At 40.0% G+C, this 20,328-nt stretch overlaps 3 protein-coding genes across 3 annotated transcripts in view; 1 reads left to right on the top strand and 2 right to left on the bottom strand.

Moving 5' to 3' along the window:
- Positions 1–20,328, top strand: part of LOC137975442 (ATP-dependent DNA/RNA helicase DHX36-like) — a 63,231-nt gene that overhangs the window by 3,123 nt on the left and 39,780 nt on the right. The window contains exons 3-5 of the mRNA XM_068822563.1: positions 2,144–2,267; positions 3,382–3,581; positions 5,052–5,090. Of these exons, the coding sequence (XP_068678664.1) occupies positions 2,144–2,267; positions 3,382–3,581; positions 5,052–5,090 (363 nt within the window). The remainder of the gene's footprint in view (positions 1–2,143; positions 2,268–3,381; positions 3,582–5,051; positions 5,091–20,328) is intronic.
- On the bottom strand, positions 5,105–9,559 carry LOC137975445 (uncharacterized). The gene is made up of 2 exons (XM_068822565.1): positions 8,477–9,559; positions 5,105–8,380 (listed from the first exon to the last, which is right to left on the bottom strand). The coding sequence occupies exons 1-2, from the start codon at positions 8,955–8,957 to the stop codon at positions 7,797–7,799; spliced, it is 1,065 nt and encodes a 354-aa protein (XP_068678666.1). The 5' UTR covers positions 8,958–9,559; the 3' UTR covers positions 5,105–7,796.
- On the bottom strand, positions 15,172–19,778 carry LOC137975190 (uncharacterized). The gene has a single exon (XM_068822277.1). The coding sequence runs from the start codon at positions 19,710–19,712 to the stop codon at positions 18,537–18,539; it is 1,176 nt and encodes a 391-aa protein (XP_068678378.1). The 5' UTR covers positions 19,713–19,778; the 3' UTR covers positions 15,172–18,536.

Here is a 20,328-nt window from a genome sequence, read left to right as displayed (position 1 = left end):
ATTTGGTGGGTGAGATATTGGCCCTGTTGTGCTTCAGTAATTCCATACAAATCCTTGTAATTTTGTCTTGGTTCTAAACCATTTAACTTTACCGGTACCACTCTTTGTTGCAACCAGTTTAACCCTTTGGGGATAAAACGTCTTGTTCCAGGTATTTCCATATCATTTAAGTGTGAATGCTACATTATAATGCAAATACAATACACAAAGAATCTTTATTCCCGGAGATTTCAACTGGGTACAGCATCGAGTTAGCTGATTTGGTCTATTGACAAGTAAAATAATAACTTCTTACTAACCGAGTGCGAGGGCCGTAGTGGGGAATATTGGCCCGAGGTCGTGGCAGTACGGACCGAGGTCCGTACAAAAATGACCGAGGGCCAATATTCCCCAGTATGACTCGATCTAGCTCAATTAGTTAGTAGTTAATTATATGGCTTTTTAATTACCTTTTGCTTTGTTTTTGCAAGGGCATTATGGGAGAATAATGCCCTACAATTCAGTCACAATTAGCCAATCAGAGCGCGTGTTATATCGGCTACAAATACAAGCCATATAATAATAATTCTTATTGTCTGGCATTTGAAAGAGTACAATCCAGAAGTGCAACTCTTCAAAGGGAAAGGGTTAAAGGGAACATAGTTTTTTGATTATATGGCAAGCAATTCTCAGGCTAAATGAATCACTCTGATTGGCTGGTTTTTCAGTCGGGATGTTACAGTATGGACCATTACCATGGAAACCATATTTTTTCAAATTGAGTGAAACACAAAAAGTTTTCAAAAAGCAGAATTTAATTTTTTCATCACAACAGTACAATAACAAATTATAGAAAATTGTAAAAGGTTACTGTTCAAACTTTGCTGATGGAAGACGAAAATTACAAACATTCACCCACTGAAGCGGAGAAATGTCCGAAACAATGCCATATAACAAACAACTTACTCACCTCACTTTCTTGGGATTGTGCTGGGGAATGTTAGCCCTTGGTCGCTTTTGTACAGACCTCGCTGCACTCAGTCCATACTACCACGCCCTTGAGCCAATCTTCCCCAATACAGCCCTCGGACGCGGTTAGCAAGAGGTTATAGTTGGACATGGACATTATTAAACCCTTTCACCCCCTGAATCCCTGAAGTGTCGCTCTTAGGATGGAAAGAGTAATATATAATATTGATGAATGTTTACCGAGACGTAGTCGAGGTAAATATTTAACAACTATTCACCGAAGTGGAGGTGGCTAGCGGTGGATATTTACCGAACTGCAAAGCGGCGAGGTAAATATCCAACGCTAGCCACGGACACTGAGGTGAATAGTTGTTTTAGTAATATACTAAAACAGTGAGATAATATACAGCACAAAAAATTAATTTGGATGTTTTCTTCACTTGTCACAGGATATTTGGAGTTTGAAGAGCCAATCAGCGCGCGAGTTCAACGCTATCCACTGTTTTGAATAGTATAATTATACTAATTCCCAATATTTACTGAGCCTGAGGCGAATAATTAGTGTAATTTTCAGTGGTGAATATCAAGAAAGTGCAAAACAATGTGCTAAAACAAGATAAAAAGACACGAAAAGTGCTTGTTTGGCTTTGCAGCTGCGCCTCCAAAATGTTGTATTCACCAGGTAGCACGGTGAATGTAACACTAAATTCTGAATTCCGCTAAAAATTATACTAAATATTATTAATGGCAAGAATTAGTAATGTTTGGGCCACTGAGTCAGTGAAGTGAACACTGGACAGTTTGGATGTCCAGGATTTATTTGAATTGATGTAAAATAACCTGAAGCGATCAAAGGTAGTAAAATGAGGACAATCGCCTCACCGGAATGCAAACCTCATTTGAAATCACTGTAAAAGAAACTTGTAAACTTATTTCAAAACTTACATTTGTCCAATCAAGATGTTACAAGAAAATATATAAACCATACAAAAACATGAACCTTTGCACATCATACAACCAAACATTACATTAAAAGAACTGGCATCTTTTAGAAGGCTCAGATTACATCACCTTTCATAGTCTAGGTTCAGTCTCTCTTGTTCGTTAATGTGTGAAGCAACCCCTCCTGAATTTATTCATTCTTTTTAATAAATGAGACTCTAATATTTCTCTGATTGTTCCTCTGATTGTCTAGCGAGCTCATGTTACCATGGATAGCCACCAAGAGGAGAGACTAACTGAACTACTGGACACAATAAGAACTGGTGAAAGTAATGTAAATGATGACAGTGGAAATCCGGGGTCGTCAGATCAAAAAGGTGAATGTTGGCAAAGTTATAAATATCCATTCCTAACGACCTTAATAGTATTCTTCCAACTGGAGTGATTCACCAAGACAACCAAAAGATGGAGAGAATTAATGCTATGGAAAAGGCTGGGTCATAATAAGTATTAATATTATCAATTTACCCAATGGCTCAAGGTTTTCACAATACAAGATTTAAGGAATTCTTGGTTTGACAAATGAGAAACAAATGATTTAGTCATAACCACCAGTTTGCTGCGGCAGCCACTATGCATAGACAAGGGCTACACGGTTTTACACCAAACTTTATTTTTCCCATTTGAGATATTTTATTTTACTGTAGGATTTAAGGTTTCAGAACACAGTTTTTCTGCAGTCAGTGGTACATGTAGTCAAAAACTCATTGACTCCCAGGGGTTTTCCATTGACGAGTCTGGCCAATTTAGGCTGGTTTGGGCATCAAAGGGTTAAACACTGGTGCAGATTTTAATCAAAACAAAATTTAATATGGTGACTATGGCAAAAACTTTTTTTGCGTTCAGCTTCTTCTCATGATGGTCTTGTAAATGCAGTGTAAATGTCATGTTGCTCTTTCGGAGGAACCCAGCAAAATGCTGGATGTTTTACAAAATTTCTTGCAAACCCGTCATTAGATTTTGCAGAAATATGGACTAGTTCCAACTAGGCCTTGTTTTAACCGAGATGCATTACCTAACCTAGATGCATTAACATGGTAACAGCCTGCAGAGCACATTAACTGTCAAAATAGAAACCTTTATGGTAGCACTTATCAGAGACCAAGTTGGAGCTTCTAGGCAAAAACTGCAGAAATATGGCAAAAATGGAAGTATAAGTGCTTAAAAACTGTGTTCAGTCACCTTAAGTTCCCATTGACTCCTGGGGGTTCCCCATTGACGAGTAAAACCGTCTGGCGTTAGACAGAGTAAAATACTTAGTATTGCTGGTTTGGGGGTGAAAGGGTAAATATGCAAATACATGGCTCAGTGGACGAGCATATTTTATTTGTACAATAAATTATGTCATATGATTACATATCAGTTATTATTGATCCAGTGTTTAAATAAGGCTATTGATGATGGCATGTTTGACTTTGCTTTTCTTTTAAGTTGGTACATCCACACTGAGTACAGATGCATTTGAAAATGAACTAAATGTAGATGCTGCTCCTCAAGCGTATGATGGTAGCTTAAGCGAGATGACATTCACCAAGACATCTTTGCAACAAGACCCTCATTTAGATCAATATTTAAAGGAGGAGCAACAGCGAAAATGTGCATCGAAGGAAACAAAATACGAAGCTATGCAGGTGTGTTACATAATATGTTAAAATTTTAGAATTTAATTTGTGAGGAAGTGATTAAATTTTGATCAATGAAACAAATTAGAGAAAGATTAGGAATGCCCTTCTAAAGAAAACAGCTCTGTTTCTTTTCGACTGAAACAATTGCAGGACAAAATATGGAAGCAGATAGGGGCTGTCCTCCACGAGATGTAAAATAGCCAATGAAATTATTTTGCAAACGTTAATGGGTGTAAATCAGGGGTTTCAATGAAATTTGAAGTAGGCAGCTGGTTTAAGCTTCAACTCTCGTATGCCTTGTAGCTATCAAGCAAGTTCTCAAATGAGAAATGTAATTTAGAATAAGACAATATTTATGTTTTTATCGTAAGAAGAAGCCTTTTGTTTGTGGCCAGCTACAATCATGAATTCAACTTATCTAATGAATTAAGAATGCTGGGTCTGTGCTTGTTATGACCTTGAGTTTCTTCAGCATTAGTTTTTCATGAAAGTTTCATCTGCATGCAGTCTAGATTTGCAAGAATGACAGTTGGCTAGCATGCACAAATCAAGCAATAGGTGTAACTAGGAAGACTGGTGGCAGCAATCATTGCGAATGCCATCATGCACAAGGTTATTTCCACCAAAATGCAATGCCGAGAAGGAAAATAATTAGGTGTAACAATTATTCTACGACGGGGCTCTGGATATGAAGTGATAGATAACCAACCAGGCGTGTAGCGATGAGTTGGTCATAATCATTTTCTGGGATCAGCAATTTCTGCCTTGGTCAATTCCGGTCCAAAATTGCTTTTGTCGGCCATTTTTTCTCAGAGCTGCAAAAATGTTTTCAGCTTGCTTTATTGCTGACACCTTCCTGGACCATATTCGGTACAGCAGGTACATAAACTTATAGCCTGTGTCTGGTGAGCCAATGAAAATGCCGGAAATCTGATATCCGTAGTTCAGTTTGTAATAATTAACAATTATTGGACGAGGTTGAGCAAAATATCGTGACACTGACATATCACAATATTTTGCGATAACCAAGTTCAATAATTGTTTTATCATTGGATTAACGAGTTTGTTTTCAATTTTTGGGGGGAAGCGGTAAGCGCACGCTGCTGGCAAAGATCAATTGGTTTCCTTCTCAGTTAAATAATTTATTCTGTTGACTTGACTTGACTGTACGTACAGTCAACTGTTAATTAACAAAATGTATGCCTTCAAATGGCTGAAGACTTCCAGGAACAAGGATTTGAAATCCGAAAAAAAAGGGAAAATGTGTTCATGATTTCAATTGTACATGGGCAGAATATTTTTTGCAGCAAAACAATTATTTGTAGGCAGTTATTTGCAGGTCACGTGGTGGGCTCTCGGCCAATGAAAAGGAAGGAGAAAATACATTGAATGTTAATTTCAATCATTGAAAACAAGGAACAAATAGTAGGATGATTTGCAGCTTTTCAATTTTATTTTCCTTCATCATTTTCTCAGGAGTTTCGAAGAAAATTACCTGCTTACAGCAAGAGGGAGGTAATAACCATTTTTGTTGTTATTGATGACTGTACAAGACCCGTTTAAGGAGGCTCCCTAGAGTTTTAGGGCTGTGCACCAGCTGGGCACTAGTATGGCATGTAAAGCCTGAATCGCGCATATGAAAAATGGCAAATTACACCAAGGGAAAGTATAAATATAATTAAAAGGAAATTTGACACCCAAAAAATAAGCCTTATTATATCCGTACCCATATTGGTATTACTAAGTCTCTACAGAGAAAACTTTGAGAGAAATTGCATGTACAATGTTGTGTATAAGTTAGCTTCCTTGTGTAACTCGTGCCCTGTAGTGAGGGTATTCGCAAATACTCTAGGGAGCCACCTTAAGAAGGGGCAATATAAATCACAGTACCATATGTACTGCTAAAACTGTGGTGTTTTAAAAAGGGAATGACAGTAACTGAACCTAGAACTTTTTGATAAGTTTAAGTTTAGTGAATTACATACAGGTAGGTACTGTAAATAGTTCGAGATAGGTATGATATTTTGTTTAGACATTGAAAACCATATTGAACAAGGGTATTTTGGCTTAAGGACAAGAGAAAGGCTCTGTAAACTGCAGAAATGCTTGCAATATGCAGCTCAAGTTGCTGATCACAAAACTATTACAATGGGTACATTTAGTGTTTGAGAAAGAGTGACATTTTTTGGACATACATGTACGGTAAGTAGTCTTCATGTTCTTTGTGAGGCCACATCATGTTGAAGTGTCACAATCTCGTAAGATTTCTTGCTCAAATAGTAATGATGTTCAAATCTGCTTGCTTTTGCTGTTTATGTGACAGATGTAACCGTATCATCCATAGAACTTTCTACTTTTGACTGGGTTTTTTTTAAAAACTGGTTTGAGTGTCCCCCTCTGTATTGGTATTGTGTAGATGGAACTAGGAACTACTGAATTGAAAGCAATATCATTCACGTAAATGCTGCCTCAAAATTGCTGTGAATTAATAACGAAGATGTTATAGACATTACCCACCCTTTAAACAACCAAGGGCAGTACAGATGATCTTGCTTCATCATGTTTATCTGAAGCTTTGACTAAATCCGTTTTATTTATTGCATTTACATGTACCATCACAAAAAAAAAAAAAATGGCACTAACCCTTAGTTTTACTTTATCTTTGGAAATAGTTAGCAAATGCTTACATTTAAAGGGAGACTTAACCCTTTAAGCCCCGAGGGGTTCCCCATTGACGAGTAAAATCGTCTGGCGTTAGACAGAGTAAAATCTATAAGTGCCATTTGGCACTATCGGGGCTGAAAGGGTTAAACGGGGACATAGTTTTTTCACGCTGTTAGCTTAACCCTTTAAGCCCCGAGGGGTTCCCCATTGACGAGTAAAATCGTCTGGCGTTAGACAGAGTAAAATCTATAAGTGCCATTTGGCACTATCGGGGCTGAAAGGGTTAAGCTGGTTGTTGATTATGATCAGCTAAAGTAAATAATTCAGGCTATCGTACCCCATTCAATTTTATTCAATTATGGTTCTGTTCACATCTGCAAAAGTCCAAATACAATAGGTAGGGTAACCTCGCAGTATGAGACAAAATGGCGCCATATCGCATGGCTGGCACAATGTTTGAGGCAAGAAGAGAACCAAGGAAAGCTTCCGAGTCAGAATAGAAGAAGACAAATCCAAATCTTTGCTCCATAAAGCGATTAGACGTTTCGTCTGCTTGTACCACCATATGTTTGCCATTCTGTTCAATTACGCACTGTAGTTACTTCAAACAACCCTCTTGAGGTTGCTTGAAATACTTATAATCCAATTATAATCACGCACTGTAATTAGTGGATGTGAACCCATTCCAAACTTATTTGTGTCGTAATTGCTGCCACAGTGAGTGAGCCTGAAGTGAACGAACGAGGTATAACTATATATTTGGGACAAGAACACATTTTTCTTTGAAACGTAAGGGATTGTGGTTATGTGCAATTGGGGGAATTAAGATGCACGGTATGATCTGCTCTGTTTTTCATTTCACTTCTCGGGATACTTTCACCGTCACGCAATACAAAAATAAATTTAAGGTCGTTCAATGAAAAAGGCCAAGAATTCTTGCAATGGTGTTGCGAGACAAGTTGGATGAAAATTGCACCGCAACTTTATAGAGTTTTGTATGGAGACGCCATGTGGTCCACCAATATAAGCGGGTAACCAACGAAAACATCTATTGTTCACTTTGCGACAAAAGCACTTACTTTTTGCTCATGAGATAAAATACATGTGTATGAACACATCTGTTAATGTTCCATAGTGTTTTTGAAAGGCTCAAACTGCCGAGAGGGTCATCCTCAACCTCCTTTAGATAAAAATTCAGAAGATCTTGTGATTTTGATTTTAGAATTTGGATGACGTCACTGTGAAAACCATCCATCGTTTTCTTTCTTCTCTTGAGAGGTCGAGTGGGGGGGCATGTTTTGTACCGACTCCCTGCTCAAGACTTATTAAAATTTCCCTTCATTTCCATGCACGAACCGTCGTTAAATTACCACAAGCATGATTGAACATCTCCCTTCCCCTCAGCAGCATTTCTACCATTTAGGTAAACTACTAGTTTGATCATAATCGAGGCCTAATGTGAACACAGCTTTAGTTGGGCGTTCATCAAAGTACAACTGTGTATGCATTTCTGGAGGCAAGTGTAAATTGTCAGCAGGAGAGGCTGTAAATGCCTACTTACTTTAGGCGAGGTATGACAAAGGCCACAAACGACACCACAACTGTGATGATTGTCATAAATATCTTCATGGCCAACTCAACAGTGATAGGAATTCCCAGAATTTTAAGACCCATATCTTTCTCACACCATGACATATACTGGAATACCTGCATATCCTCTGAGGGAAGATCAGTTGATGTGGGAGTAATTCGTGCTTGGCATCTCTTGCAAGCTTGTACAACTATGCGGTGGGAGGCAGCTGCGACAACAGCTGGAGGGTAGAGTTTGACAATAATGCTAATTAAATCGTAAATGACTGTTCCCATAAACTGCCATAAAGGATAATCTTGGCCAAAGGCGGAATTGAAATAAGCAAAACTGAATATGATCATGTCAAAAGCGTGATATGCCAGAGCCAATGAAATTATAACACCAAAATCTTTTTGAGTTCTTTCCAGATTGGAAAGTATAATGGAGTGTTTGTAAAGAATATATCTTGATGTGCACTCCATGGACTTCATTTCCTCTACAACAGTATCAATTTGTAGGCTGTGGACATGACAAACAAATCCATAGATACTTAGCCACGTTGCCCACCAACCTGCGATGAAAACAATCACTGCTATGTAAGATATGTAATGCCAAGTTTTCGAAAAGAAAGGAAGCCAGTGGACAATAAAAAATGCAGTGCAGAGACCCCATAGGCAAAGCGACATAAAAGTGTATCCTTTTGCAACTCGGCTCAGCTTTTTGTGCCATACTTGTGAAACGCCCTGCACGCTGAAAACGAGCTCAACAAACTGACCTCTACTTAAATAATAAACAGAGAAGATGAACGGGCACAGGAACACCAAACAAGTACAGAAACTGTTCATAATTTCTCTGAAATGAATCTTGGTCGTGTCAAAACCGTAGTGTACAAAGTCCAAACACATAATTGCTGTCAGACATGCAAACCAAACGATGAAGATGAAAATTCGATAGACACGCCAGGCGAATTCGAATTTTCCGTCACTCGGTTTCCACATGCCCAGAATTTGTAGGATGTAGTAACACGGTCGTATTGCATGCGGTGAACGGGGTCCTCGATGAACATCAAGAGAAGGCTGCAATCTTTCATCGTAAGAGCTATCGATTAAAGATTCTATTTCTCTCATATTTCTTGAGTTTACGTTCATGTCTCGCGAATTGTTGTCCTCTGTTGCGGTTGTGCTTTCAGTATCTAGATCTTCTTCCGTGAAAACGACCCCCCTTCTTCCTGCGTAGTATCCCCAGTTTTTCTCCTAACGTTGGAAGACCTTTCAAGTCTCCACTCTTGACTTTGCGGCAAGTATCGGATTGCAGGCCATCCTGTTTTTTTTTTAACTTTGAAAGTGAATATTTGTCACGCATTCCCCAAACTAGGAATGGTTAAAAAAAAGCGCTTCTCTTCTGAGTGAAAATTAAAAATCGTACTTGTCTTAAAAAACCAAAAAAAAAAAAAAGGTAAAGAAAGAAAAGAAGGAAGCAAAAATAAATAAAACATAGCAGTGGAGAGTTTGGTAGGACCCATTTCAGAGATTGAGATCGAAGCTAAATCCGTTTCCTTCCGTTTCCAAGCACCACAGGCTCCCCAAACTTATAATTCGAATGCTCAGTCAAGATATGTATACGGGAAACATGAACGCCGAAAAAAATCGGCTGATCTTAGTTTAGAGCGACGAAACAAGATAGTGTAAAACTACTCTAAACATATGTACATGGAAAAAAAGATAGTAAAATACTCTCAACAGTTTGCCTGCCTACCAGCCAGTTGACCTTTAAAAATAGCTTTAGATTCGGACGCTCTTATGTCATTTGGTAATGAATTCCAAAGCATTCCTCCACTGTATGAAAAAGACCCTTAATAATATTCTGTTTTTGGACCGTGGTACAGTACAAATTATATTATATTCCGTATTTCTTACCTTAGATTTATAAGGGTTGTTCTCACAGGCATTCGAGAAAAGATCGCTTAAAGTAACTAGCAAGCTCTTCCCAGTTTAGTTGTTTTTGTATTTGTGCTGAACGAACATCATAACCTTGAAAGGTTATTATGCATGCAGCACGATTTTGTAATTTCTGGACCCTAGTGGCAAGTCCCCGGTCTAAATTGTCCCAAACAACGTCACATGTAGTAGTCGAACACAAGCTGGATAAGGGATTTGTAAATTGTATTTAGAACATCTAATGGTACATAATCAAGTGCCTGTTTTAGACCACTGATGGAGCGATTTACTTTTGAGCAAAGTTTGTCAACATGCATGCTCGTTCCATTTAAGATTTTCATCTAAGTGAATTCCTAAACAGGCTTTATGTATGAGTCAAAACTTGTACTACCACTAGGTAGTGTTAAGGCTAGGTTAGGACCGACAGATGATGTAAAATGGTCATTTAACATCTCGCACATGTCTGCGGGTTTTGCGGCGAAGGAATTATCATGACGTTTTAGTTCACTTACTGAAAAATTACTAGTGCACTTACGATATGTTAACTTATTGATTGTCCTCCATATTTCCTTCGAGTTACCCACATTTTGTTCCACTGATTTATAATAATTTGCTTTATCCATTTTAATCTCATTATTTATTCTATTTCTTTCTTTTCTGTATTTATCCCAGATAGATGGCCGTTTTGTTAATATAGCTTGCCTTTTCAGTCTGTTTCGACCTGTAATCAGCTCCCTCAGCTCAGTAGTAATCCAAGGGGATTTTTAATTTCTTACTCGCGGAGTTCTCATGGGCGCATGAGCGTCAGCTATTTTTAAGAACATATTTTCCCAGATTTCAACAATTTCACTGCGAGTAGTGCAATTTCTTGGGCTATCCCAGGGGGCTGACTTTAGGTCTTCTCTCAAGGCATTTGCATTAAAGTTTTTAAAAAAACGAGTTGTCACATGCTTATGAGTGTTTTTAGATGAAATGGCAAAGTTACGAACGAATAAAACGCTTACGAACAGAACGCTTCAAATTGAGCGGTCGTGGATTTTACTACTCCGATCTTGCCTTCATAATCGCTTTTTCTCCTTTGTATCATGCGGATTCCCAAGTTGACGACCTTGTCTATACTCCTCTCGAGTCTTCTTTCTCCAAGTTGCCTTATGGAATTGGCCTTGAAGCTTTACAGCGGTTTCTTCATAAACCAAAGCAATCCGCCATCTTGTTCACAGGCCAATCCAAAAAGTCCTTGGTGCTAGCACTGCGTTTGTGTGGTGGTGACGTCGAGCTAAATCCTGGACCTAACTTCAAATATCCTCGCGGAATGTGCGCGAAACCTGTCAAACTGAATCAGCGAGGAGTGCAATGTGATATTTATGATTTTTGGTTTCATACCAAATGTATGTTTATTAACTCCAAGACGTACGAAGATCTTGCAAATCTCTCGACTGCATGGCTATGCCCTCTATGTGGAGTAGCAAATTTTACGCATTCTCTTACTGATCAGGATATCTCGCTGGCGCTGTCAAATGCTTCTTCAAGCCTAACGATTTCAAACTCATCAGTTCTACACCGGCACGTTCAGCACCTCAGGAACCTGCATTTTATTCTTCAAGTTGGACCTCCCTCGAGTCCTCTTCTTCTCGCAGCGAAGCCGCCTCCCTGCAACCTGTTTCCCCCAATATCCTGATTGCTAATTTCCAAGGCATCAGATCGAAGGTCGCTGGGTTGACTATTCTTATTGATGCTCATAAAGTGGATATCATCAGTGCTTGCGAAACTCACCTAACACCAGACATCAGAAACAGTGAACTTTTTTCATCAGATTTCACTGTGTACCGTAAAGACCGTTACCACTGTGGCGGAGGCGTTTTAATTGCAGTAAAAAATCATCTTGCTTCTCTTCCCCACCCGGATCTTGACGCAAACTGCGAGATTGTGTGGGCAGAGGTCATCTTCGAAGGAGAAAGTCTTTTTATTTGTTCCTTCTACCGTCCTCCATCGGCTGATGAGGCTACATTAAACAAACTTGACATATCTCTGAAGAAAGCCGTCCATCTCGCTGGCAACCGCCACATTCTGGTCGACGGGGACTTAAATCCTCCATCCATTAACTGGAATACTTTATCAGTAGCTACACCAGCTCGCGATTCCGGGTTTGTGTCATTACCCCCTCGATATCGTACAGGATTCTTATCTTGAACAGCTGGTTCTGGAACCCACCCGTTCGACACCCGTCTTGGTGCCACAACTTCCAACACTCTTGATCTTCTCCTCACATCCAAACCTGGGCTTATTAATGATGTGCAAATAATACCTGGCTTAAGCGATCACGATCATGTTGTTGCAACTGTAAACAAGTGTGTACAAGTTCCGTCACAGAAAAGCAGGAGAATTTACAATTTTGGAAAGGGAACCCTCGAGGGTTTCAGTCGCGATATGGCACAACTTGCGAAGCATTTCCAACTCCCTTTTCACCTCCGTTCCGTTAACGAAAACTGGTCCCTCTTTAAAAATGCCATACTTTTCTTTGCTGATAATTAGTTCCCTTGAGAGCTGCTCGCCCAGCCAAACCGAACCCCTGGTTTAATAGAAGCCTCCGCCATCTAACTCAAAAGAAACAGAGGCTCTTTTATCGTGCTAAGTCATCAAACTCTCCCCACGCCTGGAACGCATATGGAAAGCATCGTAAAATTACCTCTCGAGCCATAAACCAGGCACGTAACGACTATGTATCCAATCTCCTGGATGAAAATCTCTATAGAGGTTTTGCATGGCAGAAACAATGAAAATGTTTTGCATAAGAAAGAACGTTTGTTCCCATAGGAAAAATAATCTATTGTTCCTGCCATGCAACATGGCTGCCGTGCAAAACCTCTATATATGCCCAAAAAAATTCTGGAGCTACATAAAATCCAAGAGGCAGGACTTTTTTGAGATTCCTTCCTTAAAGGTCAACAACCAGATTATCGTGGACAACAAAGAAAAGGCAAACGTTTTAAATTACTGTTTCCATTCTGTATTCACCACTGACGATGATAGCCCCTCATCAATTCCATCTTGCAATATAGCTTCCTCACATCTCAATCAAAGGAGTCGCTGACCTTATAAACCAACTTAAGTCTAACAAAGCGACTGGCCGGGATGGCATTTCTGCCCAACTCCTAAAATTAGCTCCTGTCGATGCTGCAATTATACTAAAGTGCATTTTCCAGCAGTTCTTGGATTCCGGAATTGTTCCTATCGACTGGAAACACGCCCTTGTCACTCCTCTCCACAAGAAAGATTCGAAATCGTCAATCGGTAACTATAGGCCCATCTCACTAACCTGTATTTCTTGCAAATTACTTGAGCATATTCTTTGTAGTCATATTATGAAACACTTATCTACGAGCCATCTTCTATCTCCATTCCAACATGGCTTTACAAAATTTCAAAATTGATTACGTCAGTCGGTAACTATAGGCCCATCTCACTAACCTGTATTTCTTGCAAATTACTTGAGCATATTCTTTGTAGTCATATTATGAAACACTTATCTGCGAGCCAAAAATTTCACTCCTGTGAGTCCTAGTTTATTATCACTATCCACGATCTTGCTTCCGCCCTAAACGACAGAGGCCAGTCCGACGTGGTGCTCTTGGATTTTTTGAAGGCTTTTGATTCCGTCTCTCACCAGCGGCTATTTACTAAGTTGGCACACTATGGTATCAGGGATAAACTGCTGTCTTGGTTCAAAAGTCTATTAACCGTTGGACGGTTAAAAGAAACGTGGAGCGAAAATCAAAAATTGCGTGAATAAATTACAAGAGAAGAAAGAGCAACGGACAGAGACTAGCCAACATAATCTACATGTTTACCAATCAGCAAAATTAAATTAGTGTTGCCGAACGTGCACTTACACTCGATGACTAAAAGATTTCGACATGTGTGAAAACAAAGTTGCGATTTTTTAATGTTTGGTTTAATTCAAAAGAGCTTATCTTTTCGATTACTGGACAAAATTTTTGAGCACAACGTCGTAAGAATTTGAACACGAAGAAGCTGGTGAAATGTACATTTTTTTCCTGATCGATCGCAATGATAAAAATACTGTTGAATGTTTTTTAATACAGGCAGAGAAGTTGACCCGGTCTTTGGGAGTAAAAATATTATGGTCGACTGGTGAGTTTTTTCCTTGTTTATTTGACCTGCAGAATGTCTGTAGAATGTGAGCTTGCGTGACGATCTCCGTAGACGTGAAAAAAAAAAAGGATTTTGATTTAAGACATTTAAGAATTTAAATATGTCTGTTAATTTGACAATAACGTACTCAAAGAGTTTTCATTCTCTTTTCATTAAGAAAATTAACAAGTTGGCCGCAAACAAACATCAATTGTTGTAATTCAAGAAGCTGCAGACCTACAAATCTTTACACTCACTCACTCCACTCACACTCACTCACTCGCTCGCTCACGAACCACTTCAAAGATAGTAGGTAAATACACATATTTAATGTTTCAGAAGAAAAAAGACATCCTACATGCGAAATAATTAAAAATAATAATTTTATACCAATTGTGTTACAAGTAATTGTATGATCTTTTAGTTAATTAGTTATTCTAGTAGATATCATCGCCTTTATTGTAACGAGACCGATACCTCCCTTTGGAGAGTAAGGCGCAATAAAGATTTACTGTTACTGTCACTCACTCACTCACTCGCTCGCTCGCTAGCTCGCGCGCGCGCTCGCACGCTCACTCGCTCGGACACACTCACTTGCTCGGACACTCACTCACTCGCTGGGACACTCACTCACTCGCTCGGACACTCACTCACTCGCTTGGACACTCACTCGCTCGGACACTCACTCACTCACTCACTCACTCACTCACTCACTCACTCACTAACTCGGACACTCACTCGGACAGCCCCGATGACAATATGGTAGTGCACTTATGCTAAGTGCAGTACCACAAAAAACGGGTTTGAGTGCCCCCTTTCTATTGGTATCGTGTAGATGGAACTAGGCACTACTGAATTAAAAGCGACGCTGTTAATAAAATTCAATTCACGCAAATGCTGCCTCAAAATTGCTGTGAGTTAATATAAAAGATGTTATATGTCCACGTGCACGTAATCAGGTTCAGAAGTGTCATGTCACTCTTCTCGCCAACTTCAACTTCAGTCTCATCTGGGAAATTACGTTAACGTCACCAATTACTCCTTAGACTCTGATACTCTAGTAACTAAAGGGTAGACAACTGCATTTACCGTCACAAAAAAAAATGATGCTAACCCTAGTTTAAATTTGCTCCTGTCCTTCATTAAAAGAAGAAGTCTTCTTTTAATAAAGAATAGGAGCAAATTTAAAAACTAGCCCAGAACTCCTCAAATCGACACAAGGACACAAGGTGAAGTAAAAGTAAGTTTATGTTATTTATTTTCCTCGCTGTAAACTAGGATTAGCCGATTTTTTAAAGGCATTTCGTGTTTCCCATATAAACTCTACAAATCGTTACGTTGACTGAGCATTCGAATTATGTGTTTGGGTAGCCTGTGGAAATAGACAGCAAAGAGACACATGTTGGGCGTGCATCGAAGTACGTACATTTCTGAACGTAAGTGCAAACTGTAGACAGGAGAGGCTGCAATGCCTACTTACATTAGGCTGTGTAGTCTTCTCTATATCGGCTTTATTAGAAGTTATCCATCCTAGATGTACAATCAGTAAACTTATATCAAATGGCTTCTATGACGTTACTGATCGAACGATAACGTCACATCCCCCTTTCGGTAAAATAAGAAAAATCAGGAAAGCGTGAATCACTGATAAGAATCTGTTCTGTTCAGGCTACGAAATACCCTTTGCTCTCGGCAACGGTTAACAATAACTCTAATGATCTGACGAAACTGCTAGTATACTCTTCGTATAATGACTACAATTCTTCGAACGAAAAGCACATGTTCTGGTACTCCATAATATTAACACGACAAATGTCCCCAGTAGGGTGGTCACATTACAAGTCTGATCTCACAGGGGGTCGTGATAGTCTTCCACAGCGGGTCCTCGCCCGAACAGAATCAAACCATCAATCAAAAAAATCAAATGAAATGTCGCAGTGCAATGTGTGTTCTTTGTTCTTTGTTCGAAGACTCAACGCTTTAAGTGTTCTTTAGAGATCTAATCGCTTAGGTGGAATAACAGTTCTTCCCTAACGGGTTATTGGGAAACTGTTGGAATTTTTACTCTTTGGATTATGGGGTGGGTCTTGTTTTCTTTCGATGTCCTCCTCTACGGGTGGAGTTGGGGTTGCGACCGGATGTCTCCTATTTCTCCTCAGAAGGGACTGTTCTGCCTTCACAACATAGGTTCCGGGGATTTCTGTACTATGACCTTTGTCTCCTGGTTTTAACTCAGGGAGTGTTAAAGCTCGGTGTCGCCGGTTATAGGTCTCGGCTTGTTTCTGCTTGTTCACCTGCTCCGTTTTTCGCAACTGCTCCGTTTCAAGCCATTTTGGGGTCAGTTTTTCTGGAGTAGAGGAAGTGTGGTTCGCAACTTCCTTCCCATTAGCAGCTCGGCCGGGGTAAAGCCATTGTGGAGTGGAGAAAGATCTGTACGACAGTAGAGCTAAGGAGGAATCTTCGGACTTGGTTATCAAGTCTTTGGCAGTCTGAACAGCTCGTTCTGCCTCACCATTGCTTTGTGGGTAATGGGCGCTCCTTGTTAGGTGAGTTAACCTACAGTCATCACTAAATTTGGAAAATGTAGCAGCTGAGAACTGTGGACTATTTTCTGTTGTAATGATCTCTTGAATACCATGGCGGTAGAAGAATGACTTCAGGTGACTTACCACGTTTTCTGAGGTGGTACTCTTTAGAGGGGCAATCTCAAAGAATCGTGAGTAATAATCAAGAGCGATTACATACTCTTTACCACTGTGGTAGAAAAGGTCAGTGCCTACTTTCTGCCAAGGTCGTTCTGGAAGTGGAGTTGACATCATTGGCTCTGCGTGGTTCTTCTTCCGTTTGCGGCATATTGTGCAACTGTTGACTATAACTTCAATTTGCTTGCTGAGACCTGGCCACCAGACCGAATCACGGGCTCTTTCACAACGATTACGGATCCCTTCATGAATCCTGTTTAGGATACCCAAGCGCAGAGACGATGGGATGAGTTCTTTGGTCCTTCATCAGGAGACCTCTTTGGACAGTGATGCTTGCTCTCTCAGGCCAATATTTTGCAATATTTTTCAATTTTGACTTGTCTGGCCAGGCTTCTGCAGAGAATTCAAATAGCTTTCGGCACACTTCGTCATTCTGTTGATGGAGTTTTAACTCTTCCAGTGTTCTCTCTGTAGCGGGTAGGCTTTCAAGGATATGGGCTACCTACAAATTTAGGTGTTGACTAAGGCGTTCATCTTCTTTTGAAACAGGTTTTCTCGGTGGTGCTCTTGATAGGGCATCTACTGTTATTAACTGTTTCCCGGGTACATGTTTTATCGTGAAGGAATACTTCATCAGCCTCATTCTAAACCTTTGAAGTCTCGGGGGTAATTCATCCAGGGTCTTCGAGCCGAGCAGAGGTACAAATGGCTTGTTTCGATCAGGATATCTTTGCCTAGGATATAATCATTGAATTTCTCACAGGCCCAGGTGGTCGCAAGCGCCTCCTTTTCGATTTGGGCGTTCCCCTGTTCTGTACTCATCATGGATCTTGAGGCGTAGGCAACAGGCTTTCTTTCTTTGTTTTCTTGCTCTTGAAGGAGTACAGCGCCAAGGCCAAATGATGATGCGTTAGCTGATAATATGGTGGTCTTTTCAGGACCATAATGTGCAAAGACAGGTGTTGAACTTAGTTCACTGTTGAGTTTTTTGGAGGAATCAGAGAGGTTTTTTGTTTTCTCTGCGAGGTGAGGAATAAACTTCCAAAGTTGGTTGACCATTCCAAGAAATCGCAGAACGTTACTCACATTTTGGGGTGTGTCCATATAGTGAACCGATCCAATTCTCTCTGGGTCTGGCTTGATGCCTTCTTCGCTGATCACATGTACAGGAAATTTGACTTCTCTCTAGGAGAATTCGCAGTTCTCTGGGTTAATGCGATCCCTTATTAACTCTTCCTTGAGAGGTCAAAACTGGCAAGTTTCTGCGAGCTCGTGTAGGGATTCAATGAATTCAACCACAGATTCTTTTTCCCCTTGAACGCGTTTGTTAAAACGTGCTTGTTCAAAGATCAAAACATTTGAGCGGCCCACAAAATGAGTTTAAAAGTGTCGTTTGACTGTCGCGTATACAGTATCCCTTTCAGCCAAATGAAAGCTTTTTAGAATATCGTTAGCGTTTCCTCCAATTGCATACACCAACGTATTAACTTGAACTTTATCATCTTTTCCGTCCAGGATAACTTTCGGATTTTTCGATCCAACGCTCCCATTTCGGGGCTTCCTTGAGTGCAACTTTTTCGGCAACGGAATTTGAGATGATGCCACTTTGCCTTTTAAAATGCTTATACGGGTTGAAAATGTTTTAAATGATCCCGCTCCTTGATACAATGTGTAGTCTTCTCAATATCAGCTTTTTTAATAACGTATTCGTAGTCATCCATCCTACAATCTTGGACAAAATAGATGGGAAATTTGAAACCCCCCTCCCCCAGATCAAGGATGGGAAAACGGCGCGTTTTGCCTTTTGCGCAGCTTCATCCTTGCTTTCGGGGGGATGGGGGTTTTCTGTTCCATTTTATTCTGTCCAAGATTGTAGATGTACAATCAGTAACGTATATCAAATGACTTCTATGACTCCATTGATCGAACGATAACCTCACAGGCGAGGTATGACAAAGCCCACCAATGACACTGCAACTGTGATGATTGTCATAAATATCTTCATGGCCAACTCAACAGTGATACGAATTCCCAGAATTTTAAGACCCATATCTTTCTCACACCATGACATATACTGGAATACCTGCATATCCTCTGAGGGAAGATCAGTTGATGTGGGAGTAATTCGTGCTTGGCATTTCTTGCAAGCTTGTACAACTATGCGGTGGGAGGCAGCTGCGACAACAGCTGGAGGGAAGAGTTTGACAATAATACTAATTAAATCGTAAATGACTGTTCCAATTAACTGCCACAAAGGATAATGTTGGCCAAAGGCATAATTGAAATAAGCAAAACTGAATATGATCACATCAAAAGCATGGTATGCCAGAGCTAATGAGATTATAACACCAAAATCATTTTGAGTTCTTTCTATGGTGGAAAGTACAATGGAGTGTCTGTAAAGAATATAGCTTGATGTGCACTCCATGGACTTCATTTCCTCTACAACAGCATCAATTTGTAGGCTGTGAGCATGACAAACAAATCCATAGATACTTAACCACGTTGCCCACCAACCTGCGATGAAAACAATCACTGCTATGTAAAATATGTAATGCCAAGTTTTCGAAAAGAAAGGAAGCCAGTGGACAATAAAAAATGCAGTACAGAGACCCCATAGGCAAAGCGACATAAAAGTGTATCCTTTTGCAACTCGGCTCAGCTTTTTGTGCCATACTTGTGAAACGTTCTGCACGCTGAAAACGAGCTCAACAAACTGGCCTCTGTTTAAATAATAAACAGAGAAGAGGAACGGGCAAAGGAAGACCAGACAAGTACAGCAACTGTTCATAATTTCTCTGAAATGAATCTTGGTCTTGTCAAAACCGTAGTGTACAAAGTCCAAACACATAATTGCTGTCAGACATGCAAACCAAACGATGAAGATGAAAATTCGATAGACACGCCAGGCGATTTCGAATTTTCCGTCACTCGGTTTCCACATGCCCAGAATTTGTAGAATGTAGTAACAAGGTCGTATTGCATGCGCTGAACGGGGTCCTCGATGAACATCAAGAGAAGGCTGCAATCTTTCATCGTAAGAGCTATCGATTAAAGATTCTATTTCTCTCATATTTCTTGAGTTTTCGTTTGTGTCTCTCCAATAGGCCATTTCCGTGGTGCTGTTTGCGTTTGTTTGGAAATTAGTCTTGGTGAAAGGAAGGGAACTTTAAGTGTCTGTTTGTTTCGGTTTCGCAATGAGTCTTGGTGCTCAACTATTGTAATGGAAATGAGTTTGATTTGTATAAGAGTACGCAACTCATTTCCTCGTTGTGCCCCAGGACATGCAGCAACTCGGAAATGGAGTATTGTTGTCCGATTCCGGTATCTACAATAGGTCTTCTTCCATGAAAACGAGTCCCCTCCCCTACTGTCCCTAAGTTTTTTCCCAACGTTTCAAGACCTTTCAAGTTTCCACTCCCGATTCTTTTATTTCTCCTTTGCGGCAAATATCCTGAAAATTCAGCCTGATTGCAGGTCATCTTTTTTCTTTTACTTTTGAAAGTGGATGTTTGTCACGCATTCCCCAAACTAGGAATGCGTGAAGAGCAACGCTTCTCTTCTGAGTGAAAATTAACAATTTCTTAAAAAAGAAAAAGCTAAAGAAAAGCAAGAAAAAATAAATGAAACATGGCAGTGGTGGTTGGAGAGTTTGGTGGGACCGATCTCCTGCCCCAGGTGAACGCCAAGCACCACAGGCCACCCAAACTTATAATATGTTCAGTCAA

Source organism: Montipora foliosa, chromosome 11 (genome assembly GCF_036669935.1).
Source record: "Montipora foliosa isolate CH-2021 chromosome 11, ASM3666993v2, whole genome shotgun sequence".
Taxonomy (NCBI): Eukaryota; Metazoa; Cnidaria; class Anthozoa; order Scleractinia; family Acroporidae; genus Montipora; species Montipora foliosa.
Note: the sequence above shows the minus strand (reverse complement) of the source record. Positions and strands in the feature narration are given on the sequence as shown.